Genomic DNA, 15,150 nt, shown 5'->3' on the forward strand with positions numbered 1-15,150 from the left:
CTGACTGTACAACTGACTGACTGACTGTACGACTGACTGACTGACTGTACGACTGACTCACTGACTGACTGTACGACTGACTGACTGACTGTACGACTGACTCACTGACTGACTGTACCACTCACTGACTGACTGACTGACTGACTGACTGTACCACTGACTGACTGACTGTACCACTGTCTGTACGACTGACTGACTGTACGACTGACTGTACCACTGACTGACTGACTGTACCACTGACTGTACCACTGACTGTACCACTGACTGACTGACTGTACCACTGACTGACTGACTGACTCTACCACTCACTGACTGACAACCACTCACTGACTGACTGTACCACTGACTGTACGACTGACTAACTGACTGTACCACTGACTAACTGACTGTACCACTGACTGTACGACTGACTGACTGTACGACTGACTGACTGTACGACTGACTGACTGTACCACTGACTGACTGTACCACTGACTGACTGTACTACTGACTGACTCTACCACTCACTGACTGACAACCACTCACTGACTACCACTGACTGACTGACTGACTGTACCACTGACTGTACCACTCACTGATTGACTGTACCACTCACTGACTGACTGACTGTACCACTCACTGACTGACTGACTGTACCACTCACTGACTGACAGACTGTACCACAGACTGTACCACTGACTAACTGACTACCACTGACTAACTGACTGTACCACAGACTGTACGACTGACTGACTGTACTACTGACTGAATGACTGACTGACTGTACCACTGACTGAATGACTGACTGACTGTACCACTGACTCACTGACTGTACCACTGACTCACTGACTGTACCACTGACTGACTGACTGTACCACTGACTGACTGACTGTACCACTGACTGACTAACTGACTGTACCACTGACTGACTGTACCACTGTCTGTACCACTGTCTGTACCACTGACTGACTGTACCACTGACTGACTGACTGTACCACTGACTGTACGACTGACTGACTGACTCTACCACTCACTGACTGACTGACTGTACCACTGACTGACTGTACCACTGACTGACTGTACCACTAACTGTACGACTGACTGTACCACTCACTGATTGACTGTACCACTCACTGACTGACTGACTGTACGACTGACTGTACGACTGACTGTACCACTGACTGACTGACTGACTGTACCACTGACTGACTGACTGTACAACTGACTGACTGTACAACTGACTGACTGACTGTACGACTGACTGACTGACTCACTGACTGACTGTACGACTGACTGACTGACTGTACGACTGACTCACTGACTGACTGTACCACTCACTGACTGACTGACTGACTGACTGACTGTACCACTGACTGACTGACTGTACCATTGTCTGTACGACTGACTGACTGTACGACTGACTGTACCACTGACTGACTGACTGTACCACTGACTGTACCACTGACTGTACCACTGACTGACTGACTGTACCACTGACTGACTGACTGACTCTACCACTCACTGACTGACAACCACTCACTGACTGACTGTACCACTGACTGTACGACTGACTAACTGACTGTACCACTGACTAACTGACTGTACCACTGACTGTACGACTGACTGACTGTACGACTGACTGACTGTACGACTGACTGACTGTACCACTGACTGACTGTACCACTGACTGACTGTACTACTGACTGACTCTACCACTCACTGACTGACAACCACTCACTGACTACCACTGACTGACTGACTGACTGTACCACTGACTGTACCACTCACTGATTGACTGTACCACTCACTGACTGACTGACTGTACCACTCACTGACTGACTGACTGTACCACTCACTGACTGACAGACTGTACCACAGACTGTACCACTGACTAACTGACTACCACTGACTAACTGACTGTACCACAGACTGTACGACTGACTGACTGTACTACTGACTGAATGACTGACTGACTGTACCACTGACTGAATGACTGACTGACTGTACCACTGACTCACTGACTGTACCACTGACTCACTGACTGTACCACTGACTGACTGACTGTACCACTGACTGACTGACTGTACCACTGACTGACTAACTGACTGTACCACTGACTGACTGTACCACTGTCTGTACCACTGTCTGTACCACTGACTGACTGTACCACTGACTGACTGACTGTACCACTGACTGTACGACTGACTGACTGACTCTACCACTCACTGACTGACTGACTGTACCACTGACTGACTGTACCACTGACTGACTGTACCACTAACTGTACGACTGACTGTACCACTCACTGATTGACTGTACCACTCACTGACTGACTGACTGTACGACTGACTGTACGACTGACTGTACCACTGACTGACTGACTGACTGTACCACTGACTGACTGACTGTACCACTGACTGACTACAACTGATTGACTGTACCGCTGACTGACTGTACCGCTGACTGACTGACTGTACCACTGACTGTACGACTGACTGACTGTATGACTGACTGTACGACTGACTGTACCACAGACTTACTGACTGTACCACTGACTGACTGACTGTACCACTGACTGTACCACTGACTCACTAACTGACTGACTGTACCACTGACTGACTGACTGTACCACTGACTGACTGACTGTACGACTGACTGTACAACTGCCTGACTACAACTGATTGACTGTACCACTGACTGATTGACTGTACCGCTGACTAACTGTACCACTGACTGACTGTACCACTGACTGACTGACTGTACGACTGACTGACTGACTGACTGTACCACTTACTGAACGACTGACTGTACCACTGACTGACTGACTGTACCACTGACTGACTGACTGTACCACTGACTGACTGACTGTACCACTGACTGACTGACTGACTCTACCACTGATTGACTGACTTGACCACTGAATGACTGACTGTACGACAGACTGACTGTACTACTGACTGACTCACTGACTGACTGACTCTACCACTCACTGACTGACTGTACCACTGACTGACTGACTCTACCACTCACTTACTGACTGGCTGTACCACTCACTGACTGACTGACTGTACCACTCACTGACTTACTGACTGACTGACTACAACTGACTGACTGTACCACTGACTGACTGTACCACTGACTGACTACAACTGACTGACTGACTACAACTGACTGACTGACTACGACTGACTGGCTGGCTGACTACAAGTGACTGGCTGACTACAAGTGACTGGCTGACTACAAGTGACTAGAAGTGACTGACTGACTGTACCACTGATTACAACTGACTGTACCACTGATTACAACTGACTGTACCACTGACTACAACTGACTGTACCACTGACTACAATTGACTGTACCACTGACTACAACTGACTGTACCACTGACTACAACTGACTGTACCACTGACTGTACCACTGACTGACTGTACCACTGACTGTACTTATGACTGACTGTATGAGTGACTGTATGACTGACTAACTGGCATGTTTTCCTCTCTCCTCAGGAGAGGGCTCAGGTCAAGACAGCTCAGTCCAGCAGTCTGTAAGTTCCTGACATGCATTCCTACCTCCCTCCTGGTTTTTCAGCTGGGGTCAACTTACACTTACAGCCCTTGTAGAGTAGATGAATTCACTTACAGCCGTGAGTCTAGTAGATTTCTTGGTTGTTGATCAGTTCAGTGTTCCCACAGTTTGGCTCGTAACCCTAGGCCAAGCCTGGCTTACCGTTACCATGGTGACCGGAAACAATGTTCCAATCACATTCCCAACACAGCTATTAGGGGGAGTGGGTGGTTGCCCGTAGTGTTAGTATGTGTTAATTAATAAGTGAACGGTGTTTTTCTACTGTATAGCGTCTGTGAGAGCAGTGCCATTGAGGCCATCTCCATTTTGAAGTCGTACTTTTTCTTCTACTACTTCTATGAGTTGGTAAACAAACTGAAATGGTGCATACTGCTACTTGGAGTGTGTTGTTTGAACAGGTATAAAAGTCAAGGTTGGTGATCTACTGCCACCTGCAGTTATGGAATGTTTGCTCACAAGTAAAATTAATTGGCTGATTTTTCCTGATGACCTGGAAGTCCCACTACTTTCAAATGATGGAAATCCTCAATGACAATGTACATGCAAAATGGGTTATTTCCAAGTTTTTTATTTATTTAACCAGGCAAGTCAGTTAAGAACAAATTGTTATTTACAATGACGGCCTACCAAAAGGCCTCCTGCGGGGACGGGGGCTGGGATTAAAAAACACATATCACGTCAAGAGAGACACCACAACACTACATAAAGAGAACTAAGACAACAACATAGCATGACAGCAACACATGGAAACACTGCATGGTAGCAACACAACATTACTACAACAGCATGGTAGCAACACAACATTACTACAACAACATGGTAGCAACACAACATGGTAGCAGCACAAAACATGGTACTAACAATTATTGGGCACAGACAACAGCACAAAGGGCAAGAAGGTAGAGACAACAACAGATGTAATGATCTCTATCTCTATGAGGTGGATGTTGATGTCCGTTGTGTGTTCTTTCTCTCAGCAGGGCACCAGGGGAGGACTCAGGAATAAATGGTATGTGTCCATTGGAACTTGCGGTCTCTACTATAACTTGATAGTTCCTGATTTCTTTCTCTGAGATGAACAGGCTATTCACCTCTCTAGTCACCTCTCTGGCTAATGATCTTTTCTCTCCTTCCTCTCAGCTGCATCATGTCTCTACAGACACGCCCACCTGGGGAGCAGGAAGGATTGTGAGTGGCTGTGAACTTTCCCTTTTAACTACATCTAACTCATTGTGATGTGAACTATCCCTGTAACTACATCTAACTCATTGTGATGTGAACCATCCCTGTAACTACATCTAACTCATTGTGATGTGAACCATCCCTGTAACTACATCTAACTCATTGTGATGTGAACCATCCCTGTAACTACATCTAACTCATTGTGATGTGAACTATCCCTGTAACTACATCTAACTCATTGTGATGTGAACCATCCCTGTAACTACATCTAACTCATTGTGATGTGAACTATCCCTGTAACTACATCTAACTCATTGTGATGTGAACTATCCCTGTAACTACATCTAACTCATTGGGATGTGATCTAACCCTGTAACTACATCTAACTCATTGTGATGTGAACCATCCCTGTAACTACATCTAACTCATTGTGATGTGATCTAACCCTGTAACTACATCTAACTCATTGTGATGTGAACTATCCCTGTAACTACATCTAACTCATTGTGATGTGATCTAACCCTGTAACTACATCTAACTCATTGTGATGTGAACTATCCCTGTAACTACATCTAACTCATTGTGATGTGAACTATCCCTGTAACTACATCTAACTCATTGGGATGTGATCTAACCCTGTAACTACATCTAACTCATTGTGATGTGAACCATCCCTGTAACTACATCTAACTCATTGTGATGTGATCTAACCCTGTAACTACATCTAACTCATTGTGATGTGAACTATCCCTGTAACTACATCTAACTCATTGTGATGTGATCTAACCCTGTAACTACATCTAACTCATTGTGATGTGAACTATCCCTGTAACTACATCTAACTCATTGTGATGTGATCTATCCCTGTAACTACATCTAACTCATTGTGATGTGATCTAACCCTGTAACTACGTCTAACTCATTGTAATGTGATCTAACCCTGTAACTACATCTAACTCATTGTGATGTGATCTATCCCTGTAACTACGTCTAACTCATTGTAATGTGATCTAACCCTGTAACTACATCTAACTCATTGTGATGTGATCTATCCCTGTAACTACGTCTAACTCATTGTAATGTGATCTAACCCTGTAACTACATCTAACTCATTGTGATGTGATCTAACCCTGTAACTACGTCTAACTCATTGTGATGTGATCTATCCCTGTAACTACATCTAACTCATTGTAATGTGATCTAACCCTGTAACTACATCTAACTCATTGGGATGTGATCTAACCCTGTAACTACATCTAACTCATTGTGATGTGATCTATCCCTGTAACTACATCTAACTCATTGTAATGTGATCTAACCCTGTAACTACATCTAACTCATTGTGATGTGATCTAACCCTGTACCACTAAAATGAATTCACCTCTTCACCTCTACTTTTTCATTCTTTTTCTCTTCCCTACATGCTTATTTCTTTCTTATTTTTTACTTGTACTTTTATTAGCAATAGTCATGAGAGGAGAGCTTGCAAGTAAGCATTTTGTTGTGTTGTGTACACTTCCTGTAACCATGCATATCACAAATAAACTTTAGATTTGATTGGACTGGATTTGAATAACTGACTTTAACATTTGTATTTGTCATTTTATTTTTTTAGCAATTGGTTCCCCTTTCAAGCCAATGGAAAGCTACCAATACTCAGGTGAGGTTTGGACCTTAAAGCATACTGTAGTCAGTCTCAAGTCACACCCTATTCCCCACTACATGAAGTAGGATGTCATTTGACTACTGTAGCCTCCTTCTGCCAATGTTGTGTGTATTTGACTCTGTGTGTTTCCCTCCCTGTAGCTGTGGAGCGTAACAACCTGATGAGGCTGTCTCAGAGCATCCCCTTCACCCCAGTGCCCCCTAGAGGTAAGATACAGTATTACATATCCCCTTCACCCCAGTGCCCCCTAGAGGTAAGATACCGTATTACACAGCCCCTTCACCCCAGTGCCCCCTAGAGGTAAGATACAGTGTTACACATCCCCTTCACCCCAGTGCCCCCTAGAGGTAAGATACAGTATTACACAGCCCCTTCACCCCAATGCCCCCTAGAGGTAAGATACCGTATTACACACCCCCTTCACCCCAGTGCCCCCTAGAGGTAAGATACAGTATTACACACCCCCTTCACCCCAGTGCCCCCTAGAGGTAAGATACAGTATTACACAGCCCCTTCACCCCAGTGCCCCCTAGAGGTAAGATACCGTATTACACAGCCCCTTCACCCCAGTGCCCCCTAGAGGTAAGATACCGTATTACACAGCCCCTTCACCCCAATGCCCCCTAGAGGTAAGATACCGTATTACACAGCCCCTTCACCCCAATGCCCCCTAGAGGTAAGATACAGTATTACACAGTCCCTTCACCCCAGTGCCCCCTAGAGGTAAGATAGTGTTACACACCCTCTTCACCCCAGGGCCCCCTAGAGGTAAGATACCGTATTACACAGCCCCTTCACCCCAGTGCCCCCTAGAGGTAAGATACCGTATTACACAGCCCCTTCACCCCAGTGCCCCCTAGAGGTAAGATACAGTATTACACACCCCCTTCACCCCAGGGCCCCCTAGAGGTAAGATACCGTATTACACAGCCCCTTCACCCCAGTGCCTCCTGGGTCCATTTCATCAGGCACCACACGGAGTCAGGGTTTCAATTTCTTTCACGGACTGTGTCCTACTGTCTAACTCAGCTGTAGTCTATCTAGTTGAAAGGACTGCGGTGTTTGGGTCAATTCTGTTTCAATTCAGGAAGTAAACGGAAATGTATGAACAATGAGAGAGAACTGTCTCACCCCAACCCTGGTGACAGACGAGGTGACCCCACCCAGTCTGTTAGAATGAGGACATAAAGTGGGACATATCATGGCCAGTTAAGGGAGATAAGGAAGCCAGTTTAACCTATAAATAATAGTAATAATTTGGTGGGTGCTTATTTGTCCTATTTTATTATACAGGTGTGAATTGGAAATGTGTTTTTGTTTTGCATATCCCAACTCCCGCTGACACACCCAAACCAGTTGAACCTATAAACCATCTATCCTGTGTGGCTGCAATTCTATATTTAATACACACCCACACTCTCTCTCTCTCTCTGTCTGTGTGTGCTGCTCCCTGTAGGTGAGCCAGTAACAGTGTATCGTCTGGAGGAGAGTTCTCCCAACACCATCAACAACAGCATGTCCTCCTGGGCTCACAAAGGTCTCTGTGCCAAGATAGAGTTCCTCAGTAAGGAGGAGATGGGAGGGGGGCTGCGACGTGCACTCAAGGTACAGCTGGTGTGTGTGGTCACTACTGTCTAGTGTCTTCACTACATGTAACAGATATGGAAATGAACATTAAAAAGTATTGCTATTGGTTTGTTGCTTTTGTTGTTGGTTTGTTGCATTGTTGTACAATAATGTATTTCTCGGGAGGACAATAAACTGTAGCTATTGTACTCTAGGTGCTGTGTACGTGGTCGGAGTATGACATTCTGAAGCCAGGACACCTGTATATCGTTAAGTCCTTCCTACCAGAGGTGGTCCAGACCTGGCAGAGCATCTACAAGGAGGACACTGTACTGCTGCTCTGTCTCAGGGTAGAGGAGAACACACTCACACACTCACACACACTGTGCTTCACCCAATGAGATATATATATATATATATATATATATATATATATATATATATATATATATATACATACATACACACTGAGGGTACAAAACATTAAGAACACCTTCCTAATATTGAGTCTCCCCCCCACTTAAATCTTTTGTCTCGCCCACTCACCATCTGAATGGCAGACATACACAATCCATGTCTCAATTGTCTCAAGGCTTAAAAATCCTTCTTTAACCTGTCTCCTCCCCTTCATCTACACTGATTGAAGTGGATTTAAAAGTAGACATCAATAAGAGATCATAGCTTTCACCTGGATTCACCTGGTCAGTTTATGTCATGGAAATAGCCATGTTTTGTACACTCAGTGTGTTTGTTCCCTGATTCATTCCCAATACTTAAAGCCCTGAAAGGAGGAGTATGAATATGGCTTCAATGGCTCTTATTGACCAAGACATAGTGTCAGCTATCCAGGGTCTACAATGCATTCGGAAAGTATTCAGACCCCTTGACTTAACATTTTTGCGAATGTATTAAAAATGTAAAACAGACACCTTATTTACATAAGTATTCAGACCCTTTGCTATGAGGCTCTAAATTGAGCTCAGGTACATCCTGTTTCCATTGATCCTCCTTGAGATGTTTCTACAATTTGATTGGAGTCCACCTGTGGTAAATTCAATTGATTGGACATGATTTGGAAAGGCACACACCTGTCTATGTAAGGTCCCACAGTTGACAGTGAGTGTCAGAGCAAAAACCAAGTCATGAGGTCGAAGGAATTGTCAGTAGAGCTCCGAGACAGGATTGTGTCAAGGCACAGATCTGGGGAAGGGAACCAAAACATTTCTGCAGCATTGAATGTCCCCAAGAACACAGTGGCCAAACTGAGCAATCGGGGGAGAAGGGCCTTGGTCAGGGAGGTGACCAAGAACCTGATGGTCACTCTGACAGAGCTCTAGAGTTCCTCTGTGGAGATGGGAGAACCCTCCAGAAGGACAAACATCTCTGCAGCGCTCCACCAATCAGGTCTTTATGGTAGAGTGGCCAGACGGAAGCCACTCCTCAGTAAGAGGCGCATGACAGCCCACTTGGAGTTTGCCAAAAGGCATCTAAAGGACTCTCAGACCTTGAGAAACAAAATGTTCTGGTCTGATGAAACCAAGATTGAACTCTCTGGCCTAAATACCAAGCGTCACGTCTGGAGGAATCCTGGCACCATCCCTATGGTGAAGCATGGTGGTGGCAGCATCATGTTGTGGGGATGTTTTTCAGCGGCAGGGATTGGGAGACTAGTCAGGATTGAGGGAAAGATGAACGGAGCAAAGTGCAAAGAGATCCTTGATGAAAAACTGCTCCAGAGCGCTGTGGCGAAGGTTGCTGTGGCGAAGTCTGTGGCGAAGGTTCACCTTCCAACAGGACAACGACCCTAAGCACACAGCCAAGACAACGCAGGAGTGGCTTCGGGACAAGTCTCCGAATGTTATTGAGTGGCCCAGCCAGAGCCCAGACTTGAACCCGATCAAACATCTCTGGAGAGACCTGAAAAAAGCTGTGCATCGACGCTCCCCATCCAACCTGACAGAACTTGAGAAGATCTGCAGAGAAGAATGGGAGAAACTCCCCAAATACAGGTGTACCAAGCTTGTAGCGTCATACCCAAGAAGACTCGAGGCTGTAATCGCTGCCAAAGGTGCTTCAACAAAGTACTGAGTAAAGTGTCTGAATACTTATGTAAATGTTATATTTCAGTTTAGAATTTGAATACATTTGCAAACACTTCTAAAAACCTTTATTTGCTTCGTCATAATGGGACATTGTGTATAGATTTGATGAGGGGGAAAAACAATTGAATCCATTTTAGAATAAGGCTGTAACGTAACAAAGTGGAAAAAGTCAAGGGGTCTGAATAATTTCCGAATGCCATGTATATACTGTACGTCATTGGCTTCACCTCAGTGTACACACACACACTCTTCATAATGACACACCATGGCAGGATAACTATGGTTAGTCTTCCTTTTTAATATATGATCATTTCCACCACCCTCTCTTCCTCCATTCTATTCATCCTTCCTTCCTTCTCTATCCTTCCTTCCTCTGATCTATTCAAGGCTATTCAATGTGGAAATATGGAAATATCTCATACACTGGTATCATCTCTCTCATTTGTTCTCTCTTGACAGGAAATTCAACAGCAGAGAGCTGCTCAGAAACTGACATTTGCCTTCAACCAAATGAGGCCCAAGACAATCCCTTACTCTCCCAGGTAAACTAACACACCAGAGCTATATGGCCAACTTCTCATTTAGCTGCTTGTTTTCAGGTGTTTTCATTTTAAACATGAATTTCAGAAGACACAGTGTGTGTCTCTCTCTCTCTCTCTCTCTCTCTCTCTCTCTCTCTCTCTCTCTCTCTCTCTCTCTCTCTCTCTCTCTCTCTCTCTCTCTCTCTCTCTCTCTCTCTCTCTCTCTCTCTCTCTCTCTCTCTCTCTCTCTCTCTTTTTCTGTCTTTCTCTCTGTCTCTGTAGGTTTCTGGAGGTGTTTTTGTTGTACTGTCACTCAGCAGGCCAGTGGTTTGCTATAGAGGAGTGTATTACTGGAGAGTTCAGGAAGTTTAACAATAACAACGGGGACGAGATTGTCCCAACCAACCTTCTGGAGGAGACCATGCTGGCTTTCAGCCACTGGACATACGAGTACACCCGGGGAGAGCTGTTAGTGCTGGACCTACAAGGTAATACTGACCTTCAACCCCTAAACTTTAACCCCTGACCCTTCAGTAGGGTTGCAAAGTAAACTATCCCCAATTCAATGGAACTGCAACCCTCTGCATGCACAGTACATTCTTCCATCACATGTACAACTGATTCTCAAGATCTTGCACACTAATGAGATGCTGTTGAGCCCACACTACTACACTGTCTGAGCCAAGGACTACATGCTTACTGGTAAGTTTTGATTACAATACTGGGTGGGGTGAATATATTTTATGACATACTTGATTTTTTTGTTAACTAGTAAATAGTAGCCTACAGCAAAGTGTTTAAATAATTTCTAACTTGTTAACAATTTCTGCTAGTTAGTTTTGCTACCATGTGGGTTTTAGCTTGCTTGCGCCTGCTAACTGAGGAGTGTTAATTCACCTGTTTCCATACATGTTTCATTTTAAAACATTTGTCTTACAAAGGAGTTGTTTAATCTAACTGCTTAACTATTTATCTGTACATGGAATTGTATTGTTTTACAATTTTTTTCTTCTAATCTTTACAGGAAAATGCCAGAGGCACTATCTGATGTGTGGAGACATTACACTGCAGCTAATGTAGAAGGAAAAGCTGTGTACATTTGCAAATACTGTCGTATCGTATGTGGAGAATGCAACAAAGACACAATCATCTGGCCAAGTGCATAAAGTTCCCTCAGCGCTCACGACAAGCAACCTCTGACAAAAATCCCTCTACTTCTATTCAAGGTGAAAATGATTAATCAGACACCTTATCGATAGCAACAGCTCATGGTCCTCCTGGAATCAGATTTTTTTTTTTTACTCAATGGAGGAACGTAGTCAGAGAAATGCTGATGAATGTCTTGCTCGAGCTGTGTATGCAACTGGTTCACCTCTGATGCTCACAGGCAATGTGTATTGGAAGAGATTTCTGAATGTTCTTTGCCCAGCATACACCCCTCCAACTAGACATGCTTTATCTACTCATTTGCTGGATGCAGAGTTCAACAGAGTTCAAGTGAAGGTCAAGCAAATCATAGAGAAAGCAGACTGTATTGCAATCATCTCTGATGGGTGGTTGAATGTTCGTGGGCAAGGAATAATTAACTACATCATCTCCACCCCTCAACCAGTATTCTACAAGAGCACAGACACAAGGGACAACAGACACACCGGTCTCTACATTGAAGATGAGCTGAAGGCAGTCATCAATGACCTTGGACCACAGAAGGTATTTGCACTGGTGACTAACAATGCTGCGAACATGAAGGCTACTTGATCTAAAGTGGAGGAGTCCTACCCTCACATCACACCCATTGGCTGTGCTGTTCATGCATTGAATCTGCTCCTCAAGGACATCATGGCACTGAAAACAATGGATACACTCGACAAGAAAGCCAAGGAAATGGTTAGGTATGTGAATGGTCATCAAGCTATAGCAGCAATCTACCTCACCAAGCAAGGTGAGAAGAATAAGAGCACCACATTGAAGCTGCCCAGCAACACCCGTTGGGGAGGTGTTGTCATCATGTTTGACAGTCTCCTGGAGGGGAAGGAGTCTCTCCAAGAAATGGCCATATCACAGTCTGCCGATATGGATAGCCCCATCAAGAGGATCCTTCTGGATGATGTATTTTGGGAGAGAGAGGTAAGCAGCCTGAAAATCCTGAAACCTATAGCAGTAGCCATTGCAAGGATTGAAGGAGACAATGCCATCCTGTCTGATGTTCAGACTCTGCTTGCAGATGTAAGCGAAGAAATCCATACTGCCCTTCCCACTTCACTGTTGCTCCAAGCAGAGGAAACTGAAGTTCTGAAATACATCAAAAAGCGTGAAGACTTCTGCCTGAAGCCCATACACTCCGCAGCGTACATGTTGGACCCCAAGTATGCTGGCAAGAGCATCCTGTTGGGTGCAGAGATCAACAAGGCCTATGGTGTCATCACGACCGTGTCTCGCCACCGTGGCCTGGATGAGGGCAAGGTTCTTAGCAGTCTGGCGAGGTACACTTTCAAGCAAGGGCTTTGGGATGGAGATGCAATATGGCAGTCGTGCCAAAATATCTCATCAGCCACCTGGTGGAAGGGACTTTGTGGATCTGAGCCTCTTTCCCCATCATCCTCCAAATCACACCAACATCAGCCGCCTCAGAGCGCAACTGGTCCTTGTTTGGGAACACGCACCCCAAAGCATGCAACGGGCTGACCACTGCAAGGGTTGAAAAATTAGTGGCCGTCCGGGCAAATTTTTGGCTTTTTGAGCCTGACAACGAGCCATCCTCAACAAGGTTGGAAAGTGACAGTGAAGATGAGGCCTCAGTCTGATGTTCAAGAGGTGGACATTGAGGAGGTCCAGGTTGAAGACATGGAAGCCTGAGAGGAAGACAACCAAAGCTTTAGTTTCTAGACTATCATTTTACAGATGTATGTTGAAAACGTTTTTGGGAGATGTGATAGATCATTGGGGATCACTCAATATTCCCTTTATTTTGTTGTTCAGTGAAATCATCCCATGTGAAGAGTCATCTCATTCAATTAAAGTTCAATTCGTAACTACATTTTTAATTTTTAATTTCTATTGGAAGGATTTAATCATTTGCAATTATGTCTACAGTTGTGGCCAAAAGTTTTGAGAATGACAAATATTAATTTTCACAAAGTATGCTGCCTCAGTTTGTATGATGGCAATTTGCATATACTCCAGAATGTTATGAAAAGTGATCAGATGAATTGCAATTAATTGCAAAGTCCCTCTTTGCCATGCAAATGAACTGAATCCCCCCAAAAAACATTTCCACTGCTTTTCAGCCCAGCCACAAAAGGACCAGCTGACATCATGTCAGTGATTCTCTTGTTAACACAGGTCTGAGTGTTGACGAGGACAAGGCTAGAGATGACTATGTCATGCTGATTGAGTTCGAATAACAGACTGTAAGCTTCAAAAGGAGGGTGGTGCTCGGAATCATTGTTCTTCCTCTGTCAATCATGGTTACCTGCAAGGAAACACGTGCCGTCATCATTGCTTTGCACAAAAAGGGCTTCACAGGCAAGGATATTGCTGCCAGTAAGATTGCACCTAAATCAACCATTTATCGGATCATCAAGAACTTCAAGGAGAGCGGTTCAATTGTTGTGAAGAAGGCTTCAGGGAGCCCAAGAAAGTCCAGCAAGCGCCAGGACCGTCTCCTGAAGTTGATTCAGCTGTGGGATCGGGGCACCACCAGTACAGAGCTTGCTCAGGAATGGCAGCAGGCAGGTGTGAGTGCATCTGCACGCACAGTGAGGCGAAGACTTTTGGAGGATGGCCTGGTGTCAAGAAGGGCAGCAAAGAAACCACTTCTCTCCAGGAAAAACATCAGGGACAGACTGATATTCTGCAAAAGGTACAGGGATTGGACCGCTGAGGACTGGGGTAAAGTCATTTTCTCTGATGAATCCCCTTTCCGATTGTTTGGGGCATCTGGGAAAAAAGCTTGTCCTGAGAAGACAAGGTGAGCGCTACCATCAGTCCTATGTCATGCCAACAGTAAAGCATCCTGAGACCATTCATGTGTGGAGTTGCTTCTCAGCCAAGGGAGTGGGCTCACTCACAATTTTGCCTAAGAACACAGCTATGAATAAAGAATGGTACCAACACATCCTCCGAGAGCAACTTCTCCCAACCATCCAGGAACAGTTTGGTGACGAACAATGCCTTTTCCAGCATGATGGAGCACCTTGCCATAAGCCAAAAGTGATAACTAAGTAGCTCGGGGAACAAAACATCGATATTTTGGGTCCATGGCCAGGAAACTCCCCAGACCTTAATCCCATTGAGAACTTGTGGTCAATCCTCAAGAGGCGGGTGGACGAACAAAACCCCACAAATTCTGACAAACTCCAAGCATTGATTATGCAAGAATGGGCTGCGATCAGTCAGGATGTGGCCCAGAAGTTAATTGACAGCATGCCAGGGTAGATTCCAGAGGTCTTGAAAAAGAAGGGTCAACACTGCAAATATTGACTCTTTGCATCAACTTCATGTAATTGTCAATAAAAGCCTTTGACACTTATGAAATGCTTGTAATTAT

General features: G+C 44.8%; 1 protein-coding gene across 2 annotated transcripts in view; it reads left to right on the forward strand.

Annotated features, from left to right (window-relative positions):
- Positions 1-15,150, forward strand: part of LOC115166972 (transient receptor potential cation channel subfamily M member 7-like) — a 93,228-nt gene that overhangs the window by 76,481 nt on the left and 1,597 nt on the right. Inside the window, exons 30-38 of one of the 2 annotated variants that reach the window (XM_029720960.1) lie at positions 3,486-3,523; positions 4,542-4,573; positions 4,705-4,752; positions 6,362-6,406; positions 6,553-6,618; positions 7,869-8,017; positions 8,194-8,328; positions 10,540-10,622; positions 10,884-11,089. In XM_029720960.1, coding sequence (XP_029576820.1) covers positions 3,486-3,523; positions 4,542-4,573; positions 4,705-4,752; positions 6,362-6,406; positions 6,553-6,618; positions 7,869-8,017; positions 8,194-8,328; positions 10,540-10,622; positions 10,884-11,089 — 802 coding nt within the window. The remainder of the gene's footprint in view (positions 1-3,485; positions 3,524-4,541; positions 4,574-4,704; positions 4,753-6,361; positions 6,407-6,552; positions 6,619-7,868; positions 8,018-8,193; positions 8,329-10,539; positions 10,623-10,883; positions 11,090-15,150) is intronic. The other variant, XM_029720961.1, reaches the window with a different exon arrangement.

The sequence above is a fragment of the Salmo trutta genome, chromosome 29 (assembly GCF_901001165.1).
Source record: "Salmo trutta chromosome 29, fSalTru1.1, whole genome shotgun sequence".
Taxonomy (NCBI): Eukaryota; Metazoa; Chordata; class Actinopteri; order Salmoniformes; family Salmonidae; genus Salmo; species Salmo trutta.